At 34.6% G+C, this 26556-nt stretch overlaps 4 protein-coding genes across 4 annotated transcripts; 2 read left to right on the top strand and 2 right to left on the bottom strand.

Annotated features, from left to right (window-relative positions):
* Positions 1 to 140: 140 nt before the first annotated feature.
* On the bottom strand, positions 141 to 8455 carry LOC145724462 (spatacsin). The gene is made up of 11 exons (XM_081972753.1): positions 8016 to 8455; positions 7738 to 7932; positions 7338 to 7674; positions 4831 to 6689; positions 4568 to 4747; positions 3369 to 4512; positions 2277 to 2557; positions 1820 to 2222; positions 1413 to 1765; positions 1160 to 1359; positions 141 to 907 (listed from the first exon to the last, which is right to left on the bottom strand). Exons 1-11 carry the CDS (start codon positions 8172 to 8174, stop codon positions 532 to 534), a joined length of 5487 nt encoding a protein of 1828 aa, XP_081828879.1. The 5' UTR covers positions 8175 to 8455; the 3' UTR covers positions 141 to 531.
* A 2417-nt stretch (positions 8456 to 10872) lies between these two features.
* LOC145724637 (uncharacterized) lies at positions 10873 to 14277 on the top strand. Its single transcript, XM_081972992.1, has 8 exons — positions 10873 to 10878; positions 10928 to 11287; positions 11340 to 11543; positions 11591 to 11832; positions 11924 to 12023; positions 12075 to 12179; positions 12235 to 12390; positions 14221 to 14277. The coding sequence occupies exons 1-8, from the start codon at positions 10873 to 10875 to the stop codon at positions 14275 to 14277; spliced, it is 1230 nt and encodes a 409-aa protein (XP_081829118.1).
* A 378-nt stretch (positions 14278 to 14655) lies between these two features.
* On the top strand, positions 14656 to 25826 carry LOC145724212 (putative multidrug resistance-associated protein lethal(2)03659). Its single transcript, XM_081972351.1, has 13 exons — positions 14656 to 14882; positions 18170 to 18403; positions 18455 to 18658; positions 18717 to 18943; positions 19022 to 19178; positions 19698 to 20729; positions 20790 to 21056; positions 21109 to 21433; positions 21483 to 21633; positions 21688 to 21918; positions 22123 to 22590; positions 22645 to 22960; positions 23741 to 25826. Exons 1-13 carry the CDS (start codon positions 14806 to 14808, stop codon positions 23943 to 23945), a joined length of 3894 nt encoding a protein of 1297 aa, XP_081828477.1. The 5' UTR covers positions 14656 to 14805; the 3' UTR covers positions 23946 to 25826.
* On the bottom strand, positions 24256 to 25381 carry LOC145724636 (U-scoloptoxin(01)-Cw1a-like). Its single transcript, XM_081972991.1, has 3 exons — positions 25221 to 25381; positions 24923 to 25159; positions 24256 to 24465 (listed from the first exon to the last, which is right to left on the bottom strand). Exons 1-3 carry the CDS (start codon positions 25281 to 25283, stop codon positions 24256 to 24258), a joined length of 510 nt encoding a protein of 169 aa, XP_081829117.1. The 5' UTR covers positions 25284 to 25381.
* Positions 25827 to 26556: the final 730 nt, after the last annotated feature.

Here is a 26556-nt window from a genome sequence, read left to right as displayed (position 1 = left end):
CTTTGCAAGGAACCCCATTGACTGTACCATAAAATTTTACTGGCCATATGTGTCTTATTAAATATCACTTCATAACGGTAGTACTGTGATTTTATGGAGTTGCTTTCACTTTAACAATTACTTAATAAAATGACGATAAATATGGTATAATGTAATATAATGTTTGACATAATAAAAAATTGTATTCTCAATTATAGTTTAGACCTACATTTGGCTAAATTGAATACAAAAATATATAACGCTTATTTTTATCTAAATAACATCACAATACCAGATCACATTTTAACAATAAAGAATAGGCTAAATCAACAAAAAAATGTTGTCTAACAAATTATTGTACTAAACAAGAAGTATTGCATTTTTGACATTAATTGGTTGCTTTTCAATAAATAATACAATATTTTGAACCCTAATAAGTTACTATAGTTCTTACTAACATAACAAAAAAAACAGGAATGTAATAACTTTGGATTTGAAAGCTTGCGTTACACTCAAATTCTATATCTAAAGGATTAAAAAAAAATCACATTGCTAATAATTATTTTCAGTACTAAAATTTCTAAATCCGGCCTTATAGACTGTGTCCTTCAAGTAAAAATCCTTACCAGAGTTAGTCACCTCCAAAGCCAACTGACTGAAACCGAATTGGCTCGCTAGTCGATATTTCAAAAGCGGCGATTCCACCAGCTTAATTATATGTTTCATACTATCGAAATTCTCTTTGGTGGCCGTTGTGATACAAAATTTTCCCGCCACATCCTGGATTAACTCGTCCGTCACCCCGTTAATTGTCACATAATCGTCAAAGTACTGCAGTTTATTGTTGACCATCACTTGATCGTACAACACATCTGACCAATCGGGAGTGTAGTTGTATGCTTGCGTGAGAATGTTTGATTGATGGAAACTGTAAATATTAGTTACTCTTAGTAAATCTCAATAAGATAAATCTTGATCCTGTCATAAAATTATAAACACTGTAGTGGTCCTTAACAAAAATGTCAACGTTGAGGAAATGTGACATAAAATGAAAAATAACAATAAAAACAATCCTACCAAGTTACCAGTAAAAATCAGTAGTCCTATCTGAGGCCATCCTTCTAACTAATAATATCGACGCATAATAAACTTTATGACCAATCTTCGTTCATTCATTTACCTTAAATCATTGCTGATAAGCTTAAGCACTTTCGGATGCGTCAAATTCAGTAAACTAGGAACAGTGTCACCGTCGTTGACGTTCTTCAACAAAGACTTCTGTAATGCCAACAGTTCAGCCTGTTTGACAGCGTTCATAGCGTTGTTCAGCTTTTCGCCGTTTGAATGAAATTTTGCTGCCATTGCATACTTATCCAACGCCTATTACAAGTAACATTTATTACTATTAGAATAGTGTACAATGTCCAACATACGTTCTGTAACAATAAGTGTGTTCCGTGGCTTTTAGTCAGCAACAAAAAGTCAAAACTTTGTCCTTGATTCGACTTGGCGTTCTGCATTTCGGCTAGTGCGATGGCCAGGAGATTTTTTATGCAACCCTGAGCCTCTCGTTCCCAAATGGTAGCAGTTTCTGAGTATAAATTAAAGTGAACTGCCACCAATTCGTAAAGTTTTCGATCATCGGGACAGAACTTTTTTAAGTATTCAATGCAGGCTGTTTTAAGTCTTTCATCCCTTTTAGAAGCTTTGCTTAGCAGAAACTCAAACTGGTCGTTTTGCTTTAGAATACTGAAGACGTAGTTCAGTTCCGTGTAACGTCCCACCCCTATTTGGTTACATTATAATTCTTGTAATAAAACTTTCAAAGTGACATATTTACCAGTTAGTAGGCGTACAATCAGCTTCCAGCTGTGGACTTTCAGTAAAAGCTGAATAACATCACCGCACTTTCTTAAAATCGTGGAGATTCCTTCCATGTTACAGTCGTTGGTAAAGCAAGTGTGCGCGGCAATTAAAAGCTCCACAACCAAAGCCATTTCGCTAATTTTGAAGTTTCCAGTATCACTACACGCATCTCCAATTTGGCTTAACTGTTGCTTGTAAACTGCACTGGCATAGTTATAAAACTTGTAACCCAAAGTGGAACATTCTCCTTTGACCAACTTTAAAATTAAATGAAATTGATCCACCACTTTAACATCCCACAGAGTGAAAATTTCGATTTTTGATTTAGCGTAAGCGGTGGCCGCGCTCACAAATTGGTCACACATAAAATCAGTTACCTTTTTAAAAACCTTAAGTTACAACCAAAAATCAATGATAAAAACTATACTTACATCCTCTTGGGACCAGTCGAAAGCTTCAAGAAAATAATAAACAACTTCCAATTTGTTGTTACAATCATCACGCAGAGCGTTTTTTAGTAGTCCGATATAATCAGTGTTAGAGACCACAATGTCGTAAGACAACTCGATATTAGTGCTTATTTGGTACTTCATTAACACTGTGTAGGCCAGATCTGCTCCGTGATTCAGCTTTTCAGTTAAGGAATGAATTAATCCTACAGTTGTGTGGGCGGCAGTTTCTGTTTCTTCCTCAATTAGGTCTAAGTTTGAATCTAAATTTATAATTGAAAATTCATTTTTGTTAATGTCAAAACTTGGTTAAACACTGTTTGAAGTGGTATTGACTAGAGATGGCCCAAGGTAAGTAACAAAGGATTTACGGAAAATGGTAAATTATCGAGAATTTTCTTTTACTAATGATCTCAGAATTTTGAATATTTCTTCTTCGTTAAATTCTCATTATTTGTCAGTTGTGACCAAGAGTAGCATCTGATTTCACAAATTTGTCTCCATATAGCTTTAAACACAACTTCCAGTGTAATTTCACAAATTAGCAACTATTTGTACTGTACGGGTTTCAAGTGTTAAATTGTTCCTTATCCTCTCAAATTTCCCTCCATGGAGTATAAAGACTAATTACCGTGTAGTTTCTCCAAGAAACACTTCTCATAAAATTCCTTTAATTCACTTGACATTTTCTCCAAAAATAAATTTCTGAGAAATGTCCATCTCTAGTATTGACTACCTCTACAAACAGCTTATCGGGGGAAAAATTAGATGCACAAGGGATATTTGGTAAGATTATTTCCTGAGTTAAATAAACATTTTATTTTAATTAAAACAATAAGAATAGTAATTAATAAGAACAATAACTTTCAAGGTAGAAAGGGTAACACTATTCTTTATGTTGCTGTGAAGAGTGTGCAATTTTTTCGAATTCTTTTCCGGAAAAACTGCTGACAGCTAAGTTGACAGTTGTTAAGTGATTTTTCCACTTAAAATTTTCATTTGTTATACTAATTCTTGATAGCGATTGGTCAAAATTGATAGGAAGGAAATAATCATAAATCATCAAACACTCACCTGAAGATATGCTTGTGCTTTTTAATCGACTTCTCCTTGACTGATTGATCTTATTTATTTCTTTCGCTCTATCGACGACGCTTTGTTGGTCTTTATTGAGTTGATGAGGCAAAACCAAACCCTCAGCCAATTCGTGGCACAATTTCACAACATCCAAGTCCCCATTCTTCAATCCAAACATTTTTTCCAACTTTAACGCCAACCAGAAATCCTTCCTATCCAGTGCCTCGACCAGCAGATTATCCAATTTTTCCAGATAATCCGATCTTAAAAATGCTCGGGGTTGCTCGATGTACTTTAACATTTCGGTCATTTCACTGTAAGTGGTGTAGGTGGTGAATTTAACCGAATCTAACTCGCTAATATTTAACGGGTAAGTTTCGTTGGCTTTGAGGAAAGTCAGAATCTTTTTGCTTTCCAAATCATAAGAATTTGGTAGTGAGTGTTCTGATGCCCATTTATGGGAGAATTTAAGCAGGTGGTAGCGTTCCAAGTCATTAGTGCTCACTCTATCTTCGAAAAATGTGATTACTAAATCGGGCGAGACTTCGTGACTCTTGAAGTCTTCATGGCATCTGAGGAGGACATTTTCAAAACTTTCATTTTGGATTGCGGTCTCAAACTCATTCTGCCACTTTTCCAACACAATTTTATCGGTATCTAGTCCAACTTTATGTGCCACAGTAAAAGCTTCATCAAACAGTTTCAGTTTGACCAAGTCAGAAACACACTTTTTAACTGACTTTAGTTGCGTAGTCCTATCCAAAAATTCTCCCAAATTAATATAAACTCCATTGAAAAATGTGATTTTTAATATAAGTAGGAGAACATCAAACTTGTGAACCTCACAGCAAAAATACTTTTGTATCTCTATTTGACAGAGTAGCTCTATAAACTCTATTTGTTCAAACAGTGAGTTGGTATTAAACAATAAAGCCGAACATAACAATTGTAATGCGGTTGATTCGAGCCAGACTTTGTTTTTCAAGTAAGTCAACTCGTAGTCGGTTTGGTTGAAAAAGCTTGAACGTCTCTGCTGTTTGCTTAATTTAAAATTTTCCAACAAAGGAGTTAGGTACTCGACGTCGTAAACCTGTTGGATCACTTCCGTTAAAAAGTCGCAGAATGGAGTTAGAGAGTTACTCTAAAATTAAACTGGTGCATCAGACTAGAATGTAAAACTAACGTTATATACGTACAGGAATGAAGATAACGCAGCTTTCGAAAATAGTTTTGGCAAAACGATTCTTCATGCAATTGTCCAGTAAATCAGTGACGTGCAAGCTGGAAGAGGATAGTGTTTCGAAATTAGTAAAGACTTCGTATAAACCGGTCGAGACGGCTAGCCAAGTTAACCAATTGGTTATGACGGAATCAGGCTGAAAAATCAAAGTATTAACTAAATTTATGTTTGTAATCAGGTTTAATGTGGTGTGTCTTTGGTACTTTGTAAGTCACTTACTTCGTAACTTGTGGCCAAAATCGCCAATAAAGGATTCCTATATAACTGACTGGCTTGCAACAAAGCCCTAGGAGGGTCACTGCTGTTATGACACCGTATCAACGTCTGCAACAACGTCGCTTTCGTATTAGAAATATCAATTTCCAAAAACTCCGAGCCACCTGAACTCGCGTTACTGTCCATACTACCACTCATCAACATCATTGATCTTGTTCTCGTTAATCCAGGTACATCATAGCTTCTACGCTTTCCTAGCTTAGTTAGTCGGTACTTTTTGGGAGCTTCATCCACCATTGAAACGATGGTGTCGTCTAAATGGAAGTCGTGTAGCACACTGTGGACAACGTGCTCCAACAAGCTAGGGTTTTTGAAGGAAGAGCAAATTTCTTTTATTTGGTGCGACGGGTAGTTTTTCATTTGGGCGAAGAGCAAAAAGGGAAGCCAGAGATTGTGCTGGCAGAGTTGTCTCAGAAAGTTTTCAGGCAGGGAAAGCTGGTGGATATGACTGAATTGTGCTACAGTTTCGTAAATTTTAATCGCGGTTATTAGTTGACTGCCTGATGTTGTTAAACTAGGAAAGTCTATGGTATTGAGGATTGTTTGGTCCAACAAGGCTTGAATGATTGTTGGATCATTTTCGACGTTTAACAACATTGAAGTAACCTTTTCACAATTAATACCAGATTGTAGTAGAAGACTGGCAATTTTCAAATATATTTTTAGGTGACTAGAACCCACGCCTATAATTTCTAAGAAGGATAAACAACTGACTCCTAGCGCAACGTTATCAAAGTTTTCTATTGCCATTCTAAAAACTTTTTTCTGAGCTACTGATTTAGCGTCGTCATCAAGATTGCCACTACGTAAAATGTCCATGAAAAATCGTTTGCCAGCCATAATAGGCCGACAGTGCTTTAGGTAAAATTTGTAACCTAACTTTTTTGAATAAACTTGGTTTAGTCCCACAGAACTGAAATCCGGTACCCTTTCTTGATGGAAGTGGAAGCCAAATGCTTCTCTAACATTAATATTTAAATGCTTTTCCACTAAGTTTAAATAAGTTAAGTTACAAGTAACACCTTCAATGCTTCGCTGGTATAAACTATTAAAAATTTGCAGTTGTTTTAGGGTATTTAGTAAACAATCAAATACTTCTTGTCCACTCACTATTAAACTCTGATCCTTAAAAACCTGATCAATTGTCACTCCCTTGAAAAACAATACCGCCAATAAAATCAAAGGGTGTTCGTTAAAAAATTGAATTAAACTATCATTGCCTAAATACAAAGAAACATCAACCAAGTTGTCGTGTAACTCCTTCTCCTCAAAACAAAGCCCTAATTGCCGAAAACTACAAAGCAAATTCAAAACAGGACACTTTCTTTGCATCCGTAAAACTTTCAAATCAAAATTATCAGTACAAGAATTTAACACCACAAATAACTCACGGTCTAAACAATAATCCACCAACATGGACATAAATTTGACAAGAGGCAAAGTGGAACACTGCAACCCTAAAATCTCATACACATTGACAATACTGTTGGCGGACTGAATTCTGGACAGAGTTTTAACTAAACTAACACGTTCCGACTCGACGAAAATACCAAACTCAGCTAATTGGTTTAAAATGGTTTCAAAACTGTCCAGAGGCAGAATCGAGTTTGTTAAATCAGCAACCATTTCGTCGGTAATCGGCAAAGTTTTCAGAAGAGACTCCAAACTTTCCGGAATGCTTAAAATCCCCGGTTGCGGAGAGAACGCTAGTATAATCCATGATTTTAACGTTTCCAGATCGTTTGATGTGAGTAGTTGCTTCCACATTGCTTGGGGCTTTACCAAACCCACCAAATGAGAATCTGAAAAAAATGTTATAGCAGAACAGAGTAATCACTGAAATGTTGAAACAACTTGCCCATTTTGAACAGTTCAGTTAGTGAAAAAAAACTGCTAGTAATCAAATAGAAGAACTATTTTTGATAGGCAAATTATACATTGAAACCACACTGATAATGCCCAACCCACAATTGCGATAAATTTACTGTAGTATACAAGGTTATTCAAGCTGTATGTTTGCAAATACTACATAATATTATAAAATTGATTGCTTTATATAAGCTTTTGTTTCTACAACAGAAAATAAAGCAAATATTTGATTCCAAGAATCAATTTAAGCATAATTATTATTTTTATTTAAATCTAAATATTGTTATTTTAAAACACTGTACTGTATACACCAGTTGCATTCAGAGTGCATATATTTATGGTAATTTGGTAAAAACCCATGCACCAAGTGTTTTCACATCCCTAACTTATAAAAAGACTACAAGACACTAACTATTCATTTTATATCAACCTCTACAGTTGCTAACATGCTTTCAAAGCTTTATTCACATATCTGTTTATTTTCCACCTCAATTTTGACATAATTTAATCTTGAAACTTTGTCATTCCAAAGTAATTTATTTGTAACAAACTGAAAAAAAATTTGAATACAATACACTTACCATTGGTAGCCAAAAATAGTTTAGCAGCAATAAAATCCTTCCAAGTATCAGACTGTTGCTCTAAGCTTTCAATACTGTCTTCAGGTAAACCATATTGACGTGTAAACACTTTGTTGTTCAAAATTACATCCAAAAAGTTCCACAGCTGCTCATATTTCTCAAGCAAGACATTTTTACTTTTCAAATGACTTCCTATATACTCTCTCCTCTCTCTATCCACAGTCTTGTAAAACAAATTTTGTAGCTCTTCTACAGGATCCAAACCAATATTTTCTAGGATGTTAGAAGCTCTGAATATGAGTTTTCTACTAAGCAGTTCATCAACCCAAGATAAAGTCTGTAAAATAATAATAAATATAAGTTCTTGTTTTTCATTTCTGGATGTTAAAACTTAAAACACCTCTTTGCTGATAATTTCCTTGATGTGATCAATGTTGGCATTATTTCGTAAGCACAAGAATTTTTCAGCCAATGGTACAAATTTTTTAGAAGCTGCCTCTCGGATGATTTCTCTGTCAGTTTTGTGAGTCCAACCAACCCAAGTGCCATGGTCACTTTTGGAAATGTCTGTAGGAGGTGGTGGGTGCAGGTTTTCCTAATCAATACAACATACTTATTCAATAGTTACAGAAAGTAACTTAAACCAAATATAAAAGTTGGTATAAACAAAACTATTACCTGTGTGTTTTGCTGCCTTGCATCTACTTCAACATTACTCTCTTCGGTAATTGATATTTGACTTGGTACCTTCTTTAGTGGGTTATTTGTTGAGGCTTGAGTAGCTTTTACAGAGTTATATTTCTTAGCAATATGCTCGTGATAAGTTATGTTGTGCATGCTGTTAGAATGACTTAAAGAACCCAATGCAAATGAATACCAAAACAGCCAGATATCCAACTGGTAGGAAGATCAACAAAGCAGACTGATAATGTTGTTTTGATCCCATATCAATTTAATTTTCTCCGGATTTAACCCATATGACTTTGTTGTGTTTTAAATGACTCATCTGTTCTGTTGCCCTTTTTCCTATTTACAATCAGATGGAGAAAATAAACAAAGAAGCGAAATTTTGTACATATTTTGTAATAATAACATTTGATTAACTATCAAGTGAGGTTAAAGTCGATTTTAATAAACAAATAGTTGTCACTGTCAAAATTGTCATTTAATCTATCAAACTTCAGAATAGTAAGGTGAACGAATGCATGGATCTTTCTCCGTCTATCTTAAATGCAAGCGCCTTGAAAGTAGGACAAAAATATGAACAGACCCATTAATGCCAAAAATATTTTGCTAGGGTCAAAGAACCTTACGCCGAATAGTACTGGCAGCTGAAGGCCGTTAAACCAAAAAAAAAAGGTGAAAGTAGTATAAAGTTGATAAGTTTAAATTTTAAATTATTTGTCCATTGGAGTAGGGTGTCTGTTTTTCAAGGATGTAAAATTTCCGGAAAATTAAATTTATGGAAATTTTTCCAGAAAATTTTTGGTAATTTTCCGAAAGAATTGAAAAATATGAAAATTAAAAAAATTTTGTTTTTGTACTATTAATTTGAAGGTATTTAGGCAGTCGAGGTTAATTTTGAAAATACAAAATTTTTACTTCTAGTAATTCTAGTTTTTAATTTTCTAAAGTGAAACGGTGCGTGGTAACAAAAAAGTGTATAGAAGGTAAAAGTTGTATACCATCCAGGTGCATTTGTGGTAAAAAGAGATTTAAGACCTCTAACCTGAAACGTTCCTGAGATATTGAGCAACAACTGCAAAAAACGAAAGTCAACTTTGGCGCCCTCTAGCGGCTAAACGGGTCAACATAGCCGTGCCCGCTCAACGTAGAGTGTGATAGCCCCGTATCACCTGATAGCCCCGTTCATTAGCTTTCTTTTGTTATACAGGGTGTTTCAAATAAGCGAGTTTTGGACGATTTTTTGAAAAAGTGCACCAAAATTTCGCTCAAATTGGGAATTTCTGCTTCGAGGAGGGTGGTTAGGCTTCTAGAGCAAAAACAATTGAATATCGATACCAACATTTTACATCAAGTAGGCCTAGGATTTGACGTAGATTCCAAAAATCGAATAAAAAATTATAAGTTTGGTTTGTTGCTCAAATTTGGGACACCCTGTATACTGATCTAGGAATAAGGTATATGCAAATATCTACAAGATTCATATTTACTATTTTTTTTATAAAATGAAAATTAAACAAGTTATAAGAATGTTAAAAATTCATTGAATCACCCTGTAAACTACTCAATTGTATTGTCAATAACTTGGTTATTTTGACAGTTACAGGGTGGTTCAATATACCAATTTGTAGTCCTTGAAATTCTCTTTTGACCACCCTGTATACCATATATAGTAGAAATGTCACTCTATCGAAAGATTAAAGCTTTTGTACCGGGAATGTGTTGTCCAGAAGGAATAAATTTATAAATATTTTTTTCAAATTTCATATTATTTTGAAAAGTGTTGAGGTTAGGTATATAACATTTAAGAAAGTTTCCGGAAAAAATTGGAAAATCTGAAAATTCAAAAATAATTTGTTTTTTAATTATAATCATTGTACAACAATTCAATATCAATTCAAATAAAGTTTAATGTACTTTTAATCATTTTAGAAGAAGAAATTTCCAGAAATGGAAATTTTCCGTCTTGAAAATTACCGCTTTTACATCTCTGCTGTGATGTTTTTATAAAAAGTATTGTAGTTTTTTGAGTAATTTAACGACTTCAATTATATTCATAAACGTAATTGAACTCATATATTATTATGATATTTACAAATTGACTTATGACAAGAGCCTACTCTTATCTTGAACTAAAAAGCAAATGTGAAGTATTATTTTGAACATTCTGCAAAAATAACTTTAAAAAAATATTTTAATAGCAGATAGGTGCATTGTGGGTTTCTACGAATGCATATATCACCATTAAAATAGCCTTGGTTAACCATAACAATGCATTTATCACTGTGTAATTGATACATTGCCTTCAAATAGTAAACAATTGCGAAAAATGGCTATACTTACACCATTTTAATGATGAATGTATAAAACATTAACATGATAAAGACTTTGTGTTATGTTATTGTATGACAAAACGACAAAAACTTGTTATTATAAATTTCTTCTTTCTGTCTTTTTTGTATGTTACGTCATTTTCTAAGATCAACAGAATAAACATGTAAAGTGTGATGATCAAGTGATCTTCATCATGAGTATGGCGACTCACTATATGACGTATCCGCCAAGTATTTTGGCTTGATCTATAGAGTAGTTAACTTCTCATCCAATTACATTTTAATACACCATATTGATGATTCATAATTAATCTTCTTCAATTTGCATTTAAATGTCCTATCAAATCAAATGGTATTCTAGGTCATGTTAAAATTTTAATTTTTAAATTGCTAGATCAGAAAGTTAATAACAACTCTGAGATCGCTTTTAGCATATTTTGTTAAATAAATTTTCAATGTATGTTTGGCAAATCGCCAATTTAACCTTAACCATCTTACTTTATTTTTGACTCTTGAATATGTCGGTAAGTTTTATTCCTAAAATTAAAAAAAAAATTCTAACAATTTTATCAGATTTTTCCAGAGTCAAAACAACTGCGACTTGTTTCGATTCTATGCGGTCTCATCGGGATACTGCCGTACAAGTTTATATCACCAGATAAAAAGCTGTACCAGGATATTTACAGAGCATGGTCAATCTTGTCCAATCTTATATTTGTGTTGGGCATGTTTTTAGCTTATATGAAACTCTACACTCTATTCAATGAGGAAAAAATAAGATTCGTGGAACTATCGAGAAACTTAGCAGTTACTATGCTTTGCACCATGACGATGGCCCGGCAAATCATCATTAGAGTTAAGCCGGAAGTTTCCAACATGTTATCTCAAATTCTTGAAACTGAAGAGGCCATACTTATTAAAAATGACAAAACAGTATAAAAAATAAGTTTAAGTGATGCAATATTTTTGAATGAAGTTATTGTAGGTGGCAGAAATTTACACAAAAAATTCTAATAATTTGTACAGAAAGAGCGTATACTTCTGGTTTATTATGTTCAATGTGGTTGTTTCGCATATAGCCAGACCGTTTTACATATTTGAAGAAATTCAGCAGGGCAATGTCACCGTAATTCACAAAACTCTGACCCTATCTTTATGGTTTCCTGTTGATGATCAGGAATACTTCTGGGTATATCACTTTATTATCAGAAAACAATCAAATAATTGAGTTTTTAGGAATGCTACACCATATCCTCACTCTATGCAGTATGTTTTGCAAGTTTCCAGTCGTACACAGACATATTCATGTACGCTATGATCACTTACCCAGTAGGGCAACTTCAAATTCTATTTCACACAATCAAACATTTTCAAACGTACAAAATCGAATTACAAAGACTTTTGGACAGTATGAACGACAGTATTGCAGCCAAGTTGATGATGAAAAATTGTGTTGAGATGCATCGGTTGATTATCAAGTGGGTATAACTTATGTCAAATTTCCGTTAGTTCAAAATAATGTAAAATTGACTTTTCTTTTGTTCTTATGCACTTAACATGGGTTTTCAGATACATTGAAGACTACAACAGCTGTATGAGCATTTTAACTGTGTTTGATTTTTTCCAAACATCTATTCAAATCACCTCTATTCTCAGCCAAATCGTTATGGTAAGTGTTTGTTTTAAAAATGACATTTTAATGAAAAAAAACTACTTTTAGATAGAAATCACCGTTTTCCTGGCGGTGTTTATAATGATTTTCTTGACCATGGTGTTTTACAGGCTTTTAATGCTTTATTACTATGCAAACGAAATTATTATAACGGTGAGGCGTTTTACTACGAACCCAGAGCAAAAATAGGATTATTGTGGTATTTCAGAGTGAAGATTTATGTCAGGCTGTATGGCAGAGTGAATGGTATAACGAACCGCCGCATTGCAAATTTATGATGCAAATTATGATGATGAGAAGCAAAACGCCTTTAATGTTGAAGATTGGTCCGTTTGGTTCTATGAGTCTGCGAGCTTTTTTATCGGTATTCTAGTTAAAGTATACAGGATGGTCCTCTGGAAACTGCGCTAATCTGTTTTTTTTGCACCCACTTTTAGAATAAACTTTGTTTAACAGAAATAAAAACAAGAAAAAAACATTTTGTAACATGTGAAAAGTTCAATTGTTTTAGGTATTGTAAATGTCAAATTTTCCTCATGAAAGAAACACACATAGAAGTGGCCCTAACTATAGAGAACTTAAAATAAAAGTTAAAAGGAGTATTAAGAGAGACATAAGGGATCACAACAACAGCATGATAGAGTCCGTAACAGAAAACAATAAAAATATGAGAGTGATATCACTTGATAAAAATGGACAAACACGCATTTATCAAATGAAGAACAAAGACGGCGAAGTAAAATACGAGAGTGACGAGATAGTAAATATAATCGAAGAATATTATAAAGACCTATATTCATCAATTGCACCGGAACTAGAGAACGCTAATACTCAATGTGAGATCATGGACGTCGGCTTAGAAGAAATCCCCTCACATAAACTCCACCGAAATTGAGGAAGCCCTAAGCCAACTAAAAAATGGTCGAGCTCCTGGTGAAGATATAATCACTAGTGAATTGATAAAACTGGGAGGCACAACCACAATAAAATCCATGAAAATCTTAATGAACAAATGTCTTCACATCGGTAATATTCCAAGAACATGGCAAAATGCCCAAGTCATCTTGTTCCACAAAAAGGGAGACAAATTAAATCTCAGCAACTTTCGCCCAATAAGCTTATTGCCCCATCCATTTATATCCTTACCAAGATTCTTACCAACAGGCTTACGAGTGATCAGGCTGGTTTTCGAAAGGGACATACCACCGTAGAGCATTTTCCAACGCTACGGACTCTTGTAGAAAAGTGTAACAAGTACAATACGCCCATCTCGCTTTTATAGATTTTAACAAGGTTTTTTGTTCTGTTGAGCTTTGGGCTGAATAATGGTCGAATAGACTTAAGGTGCACTAATCTACTTAAAAACATATACGAAGAGGCGACCATCACAGTGCAAGAAGATGTAACAACCAATTAATAGAGGCGTCCGACAAGGAGACACAATATCCCCTAAGTTATTTACCCTTGCATTGGAGGACGTATTCAGAAGACTAGATTGGCACAAAAAGGGCCTACTCGTGGATGGTAGATATTTGAGCAATTTACGCTTTATTTATTAACTTATCGAAATGTTGGCAGACTTAAAGAGTCGGGAATAATCGGTTTAAACATGAACATCGATAAAACCAAACTGTTGACTCCAGATCCCTGCGACGTACACTTAGAAGGACAACAAATAGAGAAAGTCATACCATAACACAAAAAGAGAAAGACATACCATAACACTGGGTAAAGAAAATCAAACAGCCGAAATAACAAGACGTATTTGACTAACCTGCTGTAGGAAAATTGGGAAAAACATTAAGAAATCCAACACTTCCTATCAACCTAAAAAAGAAGGTTTTCAGTCAGCAAGAGGAGGTCGATGTCCAGAAGTGGATGCAGGGGATGCTAAATATCTCAGAAACTCTACCATATGACAGAAAAAGATAAGTATATGACATTATACATGAAATATATCTAGAATTTGTCATAGAATCCAAACAAGAAACAACATAGAGTGTTCCATTTAAAATAAGCGAGCCCCAAACATGAACTTGTGTGTGATGTGATGACTCTTATCAATTTCGGTTGTCAGCCAAATTTTCAGATTTTTCTTATTTTTTGTACTTTTTCCATAATGGATTGATGCAGTTTTCGGAAGACCACCCTGTGGAATTATGGAATGGAATTATCTGATGTGATTTTTTTGCAGATCCTGCAAGCTAGTTACTCCTATTTCATGCTGGTCTACAGTCAAAAAGACAACTAAAATCTAGTTTATTTCAGTTGGGATAGTGTTTATGTTTAAGTAGTTTTGTTCACAAAAATTTTATTAGTAAAAATCGCAGCATCAGTGTCTTTATAGTTTGAATTAAAAAAAAAGATCCTGAAACCCTGTAGTCATTCATACAGGGTATCCCCAAAAGTAAGGTGTGGAAATATGTGGAGAAAAAATATTCTGCTCCACGAAGCTTTTGTATATGGATCGATAGATAGAGAAATCAAGCGCATTTGACGTCTTACTAAAGCAGATTTTTCCCGTACATTTCAGTTGATCCTCATAACATACCGTGTCATTAAGCACTTTCTAACTTGACCTGGTATTACCAATTCAGCGAAGGCCAATAGATAATCCACAACCTCGGAGGCCTGGTCGTGTTGAGCGTTGTACTTTCATTTGTACAGTGGGATTTGGTGCGTCGATTTCGACGTTTTCGTGTACAACCGTGTGTGAGTGCCCGGCATTCCTAAAACTGTTCCGTTAGTAAATACACGGTGTTTTTAACTCGAATTAGCCATGGACAACACGTCGAAATACCCGAAACGGCCCAATCCCGTACAAAACGCCAATCCTTTGTCCGAGTTGACGTTCCTGTAAGTTATAACAAAAATAATTAAAAATAGTGAGAGCGCCAATAGCAAATTTTAATTTTAAAATATAGTCAAGGTCCGATCGAAGATCGACGGTCGTGTAGTTTATTGGCGAGTGTTGTCGTTTTAATTTTAAAGTTAATTAATTAACCAGGGGAAATCCTAAAATAATTCTTTGACGACCGAAACTGGGGAATATCGATTTGTTTTATAAATAAGCGGAAACTCCGGTGGAGTAATCGATATACCTTCTCTGATTACAGCCCACACGATTTATGTTTTTAAAGCAAATAATTTGCAAAAAATTGTATTAAAAACTAAAACTAAAAAAAAATTAAAAATAATAATTTACAAATATTGTATTTTTTGTAATACAGCAACGGATGTTCAAAGTTATTTATTTATTTACAGATTTTCTCTTTGAAAAATATTTTTTAGACCGTTTAAAACATGATTTAAAAAACGTGTCTTTTTTCAAAAATTTTGTATACTTAACCTAACCTAACCTCAACACTTTTCAAAATAATATGAATTTAAAAGAAAATATTATTTATAAATTTATGGAAGGGTATAGTAATCTGATTTAATTGAACAGATGATCCATATGTTCTTCCTTCTGGGCTGTCACAGTAAAAACTGTCAAAATCAAACTTTACAACAAACAACTCAGTTTGAACAGTAAATAACTCATTTGCTCGACGTTTTAGGTAAAAACGCTATACAGGGTGGTCAAAAGAGAATTTCAAGGGCTACAAGTGGGTATATTGAACCACTCTATAATTGTCAAAATAACCGAGTTATTGACAATACAGTGCAGTAGTTTACAGGGTGATTCAATGGATTTTTAACATCCTTGTAAGTTGTTTAATTCTCATTTTATAAAAAAAATACCAAATATGAATCTTGTAGATATTTGCATATACTTTATTCCTAGATAATCCATCAGTATACAGGGTGTCCCAAATTTCAGCAACAAACCAAACTTATAATTTTTTATTCGATTTTTGGATTCTACGTCAAATTCTAGGCCTGCTTGGTGTAAAATGTTTGTATAGATATTCAATTGTTTTTGCTGAAACAGCCTTACTTTGACCACCTTCGAACGCAGAAATTCCCAATTTGAGCAAAATTTTGGTGCACTTTTCCAGAAAATACGTCCATAACTCGCTTATTTAAAACACCCTGTATAAAACACACTGTATAACAAAAGAAAGCTAATGAACGTGACGTTGAGAGAGCACGGCTAAGTTGTCCCGTTTAGCCGCTAGAGGGCGTCAAAATTGACTGTCGTTTTTTGCAGTTTTTGCTCAATATCTCAGGAACGTTTCAGGTTAGACCACAAATGCACCTCGATGGGATGGAACTTTTACCACACACTTTTTTGGTACCACGCAGCGTTTGACCTTGAAAAATTAAAAACTAGAATTGTCAAAAATTTTCGGTGGTGATACCTGCAGATTTTTTTCAGAAAATTTTTTATTTTAAAAATTAACCTCAACTGCTTAAATTCTTTCAGGTTAATAGTACAAAATTGACGTAAAGTGTCAAAATGTCATTATGCAAGGGTGCAACGCCCTAAAGTGTCAAAATTTACATAATTTCAAGGTCATCTTCGAAACAGAGCCAGATAGAGCAAAATGAACGTCAGATTTGTGTTCTTGAGGTTCAAATTAATAACTCAATTTAAATTTAAGTTAAACCATTTCGATTATTAATCGCTTTCATTAATACACTCGTTGGTTAAATAACTATTAAGAAGGATGGAACTATACTTATGAGCGTATTTATTTGGTTGCCTATGATAAAATCATGCATTAAAGTAAAACAATTAAAAAATTGCAGAAACAGGTTTAAGTCTGTTACTTCGAAAAGTAAGTATTTGCTTTATTATTAGTACCTTTCAAGGTATAGAGGGTGATTTCAAAAAAAAATCTGAACTCAAAATATTTTGTAAAAATACAGAGCAACAACCTAAACATAACATAAAAGTCAAAAATAATAAACGACAAAAATAGTCTTATCTTTTATACGTTTTTTTAAAATGAATCACAATATGCATTATGTATTATTGTTAAAACACATATGTCACGTGACATTTTTTCTCTTCTTAGTCGAGAGCATTTGTTTGTAATGGTTCTTTCTTCTTTTTTCTCGTTAGTTTGCTCAACCTAAATAATTTTAAATATTTCAGGTACAAGAAGCTTATGTTAACTTATACAGATATCGAAACTTCCTAGTAAAAGAAGAGCGCACCATTAAAAATCAATGATCTAGACAAAGATGACAACAAACTTCGTGAGTGACGTGTGGCAATCTCTAAATGGTTCAGTAACACAATGCAATTACATACTTTTATAATAAATTAGTTTTAATTAGTTAAATATTTGAATTGTAAATATTCCAGTTTTATTGAACGTATGAATATTCAATTATTTTAGTTGCATTTCTTTTGCTCCCACGATTTCAATATTTTTTTAGTCAAATTGTTCAAATTCTACAATTTAACTAATTGATATATTCATTTACTTCTGATAAAAAAAATCCTAACCTAACGTAAATACTATTATTAAGCGGTCAATTCATTTTCCTCACTCGGTTTAGCGATAAAAATATCCTCAAGCCAGACATGTTCCGTAATTTTCCACTCTATTGCCTTGCTACATCGATTGCTATCGTATAACATAATAACCTGGCAATTGTTTATAACACAATCAATTTAAACGCGTGTTAATCGGTCAAATAACTATAACTCATCATTAATAGACTGATTGCTTTTTCAGATAAGATAGTAGTATAAAACCATTGTATGGCCTGATTTTGTGATTTTTTTTTTAGGACTATGAATTTTGGCTTTGGAACTGTATATTGTAGAAAAAATTACTTTTACCAATTTATTTAATAATTATAATTAGTCTGTCTATCAAATTTTACTACATCTAATAATTTTAACAAAGCTACCACAATCTTGATTATAATTTCCTTGAACTGATTTAAGCAGCTCATATTTACTTATAAGAACCACCGGAAAGTACGCAAATGTTTAATTAACCACAATAACAACAATTTTGATCTCAAAATTCAACTAAAAATAATTTTCCGTTTTAAATACCCTTGAACTTTGAACTAAATAATTTAACTGGGAAATCTCGGTAATCGTACTTAATTCCAATAAACCATATCAGGAGATAATAGGTAATTTAATTTTTTTATGACGAAACTAAATTACACAACTAGTGAAATTAGAATAACAACCACTTTTCATAGAATTTTATAATAAAATGTTTTTCTAGGTATATGTTTCCAATCTTCAAACGTGGTTTCAAGAAGAAATTAACGGAAGATGATCTGTTTTCGCCGCTTCCCTCTCACAATTCCTGCATGCTGGGTGAGAAACTGGAAAACATATGGAAGGAACAGCATAGAAAACATAAAAAGTCTGCCCTTCATCGAGCCCTACTTCGAATGTTTGGTCTGCATTTTTTTGTTATCGGATTTACTCAGCTTCTTAATGAGCTTTTACTATTGTAAGTTGATTCTTTTTGGTTGTTGCAGTATGAAATTTGATAATATTTTAGAACTGTGGTGCCTCTATCAATAGGAAAATTAGTAAAATACTTCGAAACAGGCCAAACTGGAATATCAGAGACTGAAGCCTACTATTATTGTGGTGGGATCATTTTAGGGATAACTTTAGATGCATTTATGTCGCATCCTCGTATGATGAGCCATCAACACCTTTCCATGAAGATGAGGGTGGCTTGTGGATCTCTTATTTATAGGTAATAACAGAAATGTTTGAAATGAATACTCAATGGTACTAACTTGCTTAATCAACAGGAAAACACTGAGGCTGAGTCAAACAGCACTAGGCAAAGCAACAGTCGGTCAAATGACCAACTTACTCTCCAACGATCTGAGTAGGTTCGATCAGGGCTTCGTGTTAGCCCATTACGCCTGGGTGGGACCCATTGAAGTGGCCTTTGGCACCTGGTTGCTCTATAGGGAAATAGGGTATGCTGCCTTATTCGGGGTGGTATTCTTAATATCGTTTGTGCCTTTGCAAGGTATTTTGAAACGCTTATTGACGTTCTTTATAAATGTTATTCCCAATGACTGGCAACTAAAATAAGAATGGTTTTCAGCTTTCCTGGCCAAGAGAACGTCGGTGCTGCGACTTCGCACTGCTTTGCGTACCGATGAAAGGGTCAGGTTGATGAATGAAGTTATTTGCGGGATACAGGTTATTAAAATGTACTGTTGGGAGAAACCGTTCTCTAAATTAATTGCGTTTGCCAGGAAGTAAGTAGTCTCTGTTCCAGAGCTCTCTATAATTGTCTTAAACTTTCCAAGAACTGTTTTTGCCAGAAGCCTTTATGACAAATTTAAACGTTTCTAAATGCTACTGAGAACTTTCTGAAAAGTTCTACAAGTGTCTTAATAAACCTTCCCAGACTTATTTTATATTGTCAGAGGTTTCTAGGACCATTTTGAAACTTCCATATCCCTCTAAATTTTATAGAAAACCTTCTAAAAAGTGCCAGAAGCCTCTACAAGTGCATTAGTCTTTCCCAGAACTGTTTCAAATTGCCACACTTTTAGTGTACCTCTAAATGCTACTGAGAACCTTCTAAAAAGTGCCAGAGACCTCTACAAGTATTCTAAATCTAGAACTGTAATAATTTTAATAATCAATAACAAATTTAATCACAGACATACGTTTTTCGCTGATAATTGTAACGTAACAGTCTTTAAGCCACTGAACAGACTATATCACAGCTGGATCTCTGCTGTCAATAATCTAAATATTTTGATTTCCAGAAAAGAAATGCAAGCTATCCGTGGTCATGCCTACATCATGGGTTTGATTTACTCATTTGAAGTGTTTGTGTCAAGAACGGCCATATTTATAAGCATTCTAGGCTACGTTTTGCTGGGCAACTACGTAACCGCTGAACGAGTTTTTGCCATCACTGCCATTTACAACGTGATGCGTCCAGTGATCACTATCCTTTTTTCCATCAGCATATCCAGTGTGGCCGAAGTTAATGTTTCGATACTTCGAGTGCAAAAGTTTTTAAGTTACGAGGAAGTATCTGAACCTAATCAAGAAGAACCTGAAAAATCGTTGAATGGCTCCTTAAAAGAGAACGGTGTGTTGACTAGATCGTTGAGCGTAAAAGAAGCAACTACAGGAGTGATTTTGAAAAACGTGTGCGCCAAATGGACTGAGGAGAGCACCGAAAACACTTTGGATAACATCAGTTTGAGTATGTCTCCCAATCAGCTCGTTGCTGTGATTGGACCTGTAGGAGCTGGAAAAAGCAGTTTGATCAATGTAATTCTTGGTGAACTGGCTATCAGTTCGGGACAAATGGAACTGAAAGGACGAATTTCATTAGCAACTCAAGAACCTTGGCTTTTTTCTGGTAGCGTCAAACAAAACATTTTGTTTGGAGAAGAGTACAATGAAGAGCGCTACGAGAAAGTGGTGCAGTCTTGCGCTTTAAAATCCGATTTTGCACTGCTGCCCCACGGCGATAAGACTTTAGTAGGGGAGAGAGGAAAACTGTTAAGTGGCGGTCAGAAAGCTAGAATCAACTTGGCCAGATGCATTTACAAACAGGCAGATATTTATTTGATGGACGATCCTTTGTCTGCAGTGGACGCTAACGTTGGCAAACACCTCTACGAGATTTGCATTAGAAATTTCCTGAAGGATAAAATGAGGTTATTGGTTACGCACCAATTACAATATCTACAAAGCGCTGATAAGATCATTGTGATGAATGATGGGCAGATACAAGCTCAAGGAGATTATAAAGAGCTGCTTAAAAGTGGGATTGATTTCAGGTGAGAGTTTTTATTTGTATATTAGTAAACCGTTACAACAATTCTGATTATTTCTCAAAGCAAATTGTTTGACAATTCTGATGATGATGGAGAGAAACGTCGCATCCGATCACGTCAAAACTCTGAAATAAACGATGAGAAACTAGAAACGGAAGACGAAGAGCCCTTGATAGAGAAGGAGAGTCAAAGTAGCGGCAGCATCTCCACGTCGGTGTACTGGCAGTACTTTAAGGCCGGTGGAAATGCTTGCGTCGTTTTTCTGCTGATCATCGCCTTTTTAGTTTGCCAAGGAGCTGCCAATGGTGCAGAATACTTTGTTACATACTGGTACATATCACAGCTATAATTAGCTGACCAGTGTTGATGTAGTTGATTACAGGGTGAATTTGGAGCAAGACTACGCGGCCAAACAAGAAGCTAGTAACTTCACTCTAAACGAAACCATTGATAGGAACCAGATTCTTTACATTTACTCGGGCTTAACTCTATTAACAGTCATCATAGCGGTTGTAAAGTCAATATCGTTTATGATTTTTTTCACTGTGGCATCCAGAAACTTACACAATTACATCTTCTCCCAAATTATAAAGGCTAGAATGCGTTTTTACAATTCGAATCCTTCTGGTAGAATTTTGAACCGCTTCTCCAAAGATATAGGAAACATCGATGAATACATCCCTTCAGTATTGATTGATGTCATTGAGGTACATACATTTCACTTTTAGGAAGAGTTACTAATCTAACAATTTACAGATTGGGTTACTACTTGGTGGTACCGTGGTGCTTACATCTGTTGTGGAACTCTTCCTCATTATACCCGCTATTGGTTTAATGGTATTATTCTACGGGTTACGTTGCGTCTACATTGAAACCAGCAGAAGCGTCAAACGAATTGAAGCCATTAGTAAGTTTTGTTAAAGTTTTCAGTATTTTTGCAACCTAAGTGGTAAAATTACAGCAAAAAGTCCAGTATTCTCTCACATGACCGCATCAGTTCAAGGCCTGAGTACGATCAGAGCTTTTGCCGCTCAGAAACTGCTGGTGAAGGAGTTTGACGAGCTTCAGAATCGGCACAGTGCAGCATGGTTCTTGTTTATTGCTTCCAGCAGATGTTTTGCGTTTTGGCTGGATGCTATTTGTATTAGTTGTATAGCAGCTGCCACTTTTTCGTTAATTGCACTCAACAAAGGTAAATACTATATCTTTTAGTTCTTATATTCTATCAAGAAGAGGATAGGTTTATCCATGTTATAGTAAACTTTAGATTAGAAGAAAAAAAGCATTAAAACGTTTATCACATAAATTGAAAGTCCAAAAACTGTTTCATAGGCGAGTTGTGGCACAAACCTTTCAAAAATTGGATTTTTTTTTTACATTATACGTAATTTTTTAGTAATCCATGGTGGAGATATTGGATTAGTAATCACTCAGTATATTGGTTTGATGGGTTCGTTACAATGGGGTATGCGTCAATGGAGTGAATTGGAGAACCAAATGACTTCTGTGGAAAGAGTGCTGGAATACACGAAATTGGAGAACGAACCAGAAAGGGAGGAACCTCCAGCTCTTCCAGAAAGTTGGCCGCGTGAAGGAAAAGTCAGCTTTAAAAACGTCTTGTTGCGCTACAACGACAACGAACCCTATGTGCTGAAGAATTTGACTTTTACGGTCGAACCCAAAGAGAAAGTGGGGATTGTTGGTAGAACTGGTGCTGGAAAATCCTCGACTATATCCGCACTATTCCAACTGTACGATTTGGAAGGCAGTATTGCTATTGACGGGGTTGAAACCACCAAATTGCCTCTGGATATGGTCAGGTCGAAAATTTCAATCATTCCACAAGAACCAGTGCTGTTTTCAGGTTAGTGTTCACAAATTCCACCAGTTTTAATGCTACAAATATTTTTATTTCCAGGCCCTATTCGTAAGAATCTGGATCCGTTCGAAGAATACAGTGATCAAATGCTCTGGGACGCTTTGGAGCAAGTAGAACTGAAAAACGACATCGCCGAAATGCCAGCCGGACTAAACAGCAACGTCTCCGAAGGTGGGGCTAATTTCAGTGTGGGCCAAAGACAGTTGATTTGTTTGGCTAGAGCATTGATTAGAAGCAACAAGATCTTGGTGATGGATGAAGCCACCGCTAACGTTGATCCTCATACTGATTCGTTGATTCAGACTACAATCAGGAATAAGTTTTCGGACTGTACAGTTTTTACTATAGCTCATAGGTAAGTCGGTTAATAATTGATGGATGATAAAGAAATAGATATTTTTGAATGGCTAAGTTGTAGTTATAGTGACTAAATGACAAAGTGTGCAATTCCTAGTCACATCTGGTGTGTTGTAACTATTTTCTCTGTAAATATTGAATTCTCATTTTTTTTTTCCCTTTTTTAGTTTAGTTTCCCACAAATATTCTGGTTTGTCTCATGCCAGAGAATTTGCTTAAGTTCATTGCCTCTGTTAGCTAACAGCAGCTGAGTTTCTAGACTTGTTAGCATGTTCTTGAAATTGTTATTCCTTTCGGACTCTCTGGAGGGCAAAATGTCTCCCTTAGGTTTTTGTAGAAAATTAAATTTTCTACAATTTTTGTCTCTTCCCATTTCCCATTCAACATTTTTCTGAATTTTGCCATGTAGTCGATTGAAGTAGACATTCAGACACTTTGCGCTCACTAAACATTTCTAAGCAAATATCTCCCTTCTGAGGCCCTTAAGGACAAAATATCTCTCTAAGATTTTGGTAGAAAATAGCTAGCTAAAATTTTTCTCTTTAGACTTTTTCTGAATTCTGTCAAGGGAAAAAATACAGAAGATTAAATTTGTTTTTCAAGTTGTCCCCTATAATTGATTGAGTCCCCTGACTTAAGTGCAAAGAAAAACAGATTTGGTAGAAAAGGCTTTGGTATCTATGAATTTCATCCTGAATTGATCCTGAATTGGATGAAATAGTCAAAATACTTTATTAATCGTTTTGTTAAATGATCTACTGATTCCTTTCTGTTTCAGATTGCATACTGTAATGGATTCAGATAAAGTCTTAGTAATGAGCGCTGGAAAAGTAGAAGAATTCGATCATCCACATTTACTGATGCAAAATGAGGAAGGTGTACTGCGACACCTGGTGGAGGATACTGGCAGAAGCACTTCGAAAACGCTGATGAAAATGGCGGAAGAAAACTATTTAAGAAAGTTCGGCAAAAGTGATAGTTAGACATGATAGTAGTATAGATACTGCCTGAACTAATCTGTGATCGAAATCTTTTTTTACCAGTATTTTAATCATATTTCTTTTACCCATGCATAACCATTTTTTATATTATTTAAAATGGAAATTATTTTTTCAGCCCTTAAATAGAATTAAAAAAAAACACGGGGTGGTTTGAATGAAAGTTTAATTAAGCAGTTACTCAACTTTACTTAAAACTAGAACAAGTAAAGGAGGAAGTGCTCCTAAGCTTGAGAAAGCGGCTCAGTGAGTTAAAAACCACTTTATCAAGCCAAAGTCAATCATTACTTATATGTTACTCAATTCGTCCTTTCTTAAAGGACGGTGTGCGAGCGAGAGCCTGCATAACCTCTGGCACAATAGGTGCGTCCTCTTCTAATCCAGTGGCGACCTCTGTGGGACTGACGTCAACTTCGGCACTCCCGAAATTCCTGTTCAAATCGTAAAACCTCGGAGATTCCATGCAGTCGATACTTTCATCCGATCTGGTGCAAGTGAAGATTTCCTGAAAAGTTTTCTCATCAAAATCCATTTTCATCACTATTGGTATACAGTACAGCAGAATTTTCTTAATTTTTGATTGAGTCAAGTCAAAAATTGACCACACACGTAGAATTTATAGAGAAATCATTAGAAATTCTAAATGCTTCTTCTTTGATCTAATGGATTTGAACATAAACGCACTTTATGTCTTTGGCATTATATGCGTGCACTTGAATAGACAAAGATAATGTGTCGTACATGTTTATTTTTCAAAACAATCGAAAAGTACCAGTTATGTGTTAACTATAGAAACTTCAATAAAAAAAATATTTTAAATAATTTCTCCCGCCTTTAAGTAAAAAAAAACACTTTTGCAACATTAAGTCATTAAGGAAGGCAAACTATAGTAAGTTTCCTGGAAGTGTCCATATTGGGACTTCCTACTTCCGATAGGAAATTGAATTTTTAATTAAACATACCTGATTGAACACAGTCTCTTCAGGACAAATGAAACTCCATCTAAACATTTGACTCCTGCCATCCTGGTATTTCATTGGCAGACAAACGTGGAACAGTTGACAGTCGTTTTCTACGTCAGCATAGTAACCGTAGCTGCGTCCCTCGCAGCTGAACGAGTCAGTGATGTCTGTCCTGATACTAGTAGCGTTGCTGGGTAAGGTAAGTAGCTGAGGGGATGGCAAATATTCGGGCATAATCTAAGGGTGAAATCAGAAAACTTTTACAAAAACGCTTTTTGGGGAAAGTTGATGAACGAACCCGCAAACTTGGAGCACCAAAAACGACACAAAACAGCGCCGAAAGGACGATAAACGAATTCATAATCCTGGATGGTGGACACGTCGCGTTAGACACAGGAACTGATAACGTATGTGCAAGAAATTGATGACGGGTACTTTATATAGTAGCCAAGAATGGGCCGGAGGACGTGAATGGGTTTCGAGCAAGCATAAATGGGCTCAAATCAGTTTGGTTGGAATGAGACAGTTTTAAATTTGCGGTACATTTTTGTCCCAAATAATACAGATGACTAATAAATTAACATAAAGTGCTAAAATGAACAGAAAAATTAAAGCAAAAATGTTAACTAAAAGTAAAATCTAAAAAATTGTTTAGTATTCAGATTCTAAAAATTCAAAAACTTAGTTTTTTTACTTTACTTTAACTTGGATTTTATGACAAAGTAACACTACAAAATCAAAAATAATGTAAACTTAAAGTCTTTCAGTCTTTCAATATAAAGTGGTTGAAGACTTAACTTAACAAGAGATTTAATAGTTAGTGGTAACAAAAGTAGAATTTAAAAGATGTCAGTTCATCTACCATCATAATTGCAAATGTGGCTAATAAAGTATATTGTATTTCTATGACCATTATTTGTACACTTGACATTTTTTTCACATCTCATTGTCTTATTGTACCTTCAGTAACAGTAGTTTGACAGTTCCTTTGCGATTGTGTGACAAAAAGTGGAAAAGTCGCAAATTAATTTTGAAACTAGAAATACACTTCAAACTCTAACCAAGACCTAAACAAAAAAATTTTTGATTATTTACAAATTAACCTTCAAGCTAAAAATGCAGGAAATATGAAAAGCGACTTGATAGCTTTTGCCAACCTGCTCAGAGAAGACGGCACACGAAGGTGAAAGCTTTTAAGTCAATTTCAAAGTTCAAAAGTCATGGTATACTAAAAGCCTAAACAAAAAATCGTCTGGTTCAGCATTATTCAAATCATATATTAATCTGAAATAATACAAAATCAATTGATCTTTCTGTATATTTACGTGACTAAAATACTACTATTTGCCAGTCACCTATCAAATTTGAAATATCTAGACTAGAACAGTAATTATTACCCACTTAATGAGTGTCACATTTGGCGAATTGTTTCAGTGAACCGCTATTTTAATAACCCTCTCGAACCTTATGAGTAATACAATTAAACTCCTTTTTGATTTCGTAGGCGATGATCTATTGACATACATATTTTAAATTTGAACTGGATTTTGACTTCCAAAACTTGCTGATCAAAACCAAATCAAAATTAATATTTAAAAGAGATAAACGAGAATCAATTAATCCGCGTATAATGA

Source organism: Ips typographus, linkage group LG2 (genome assembly GCF_016097725.1).
Source record: "Ips typographus isolate SLU linkage group LG2, UJ_Ityp_2.0, whole genome shotgun sequence".
Lineage (NCBI taxonomy): Eukaryota > Metazoa > Arthropoda > Insecta > Coleoptera > Curculionidae > Ips > Ips typographus.
Note: the sequence above shows the minus strand (reverse complement) of the source record. Positions and strands in the feature narration are given on the sequence as shown.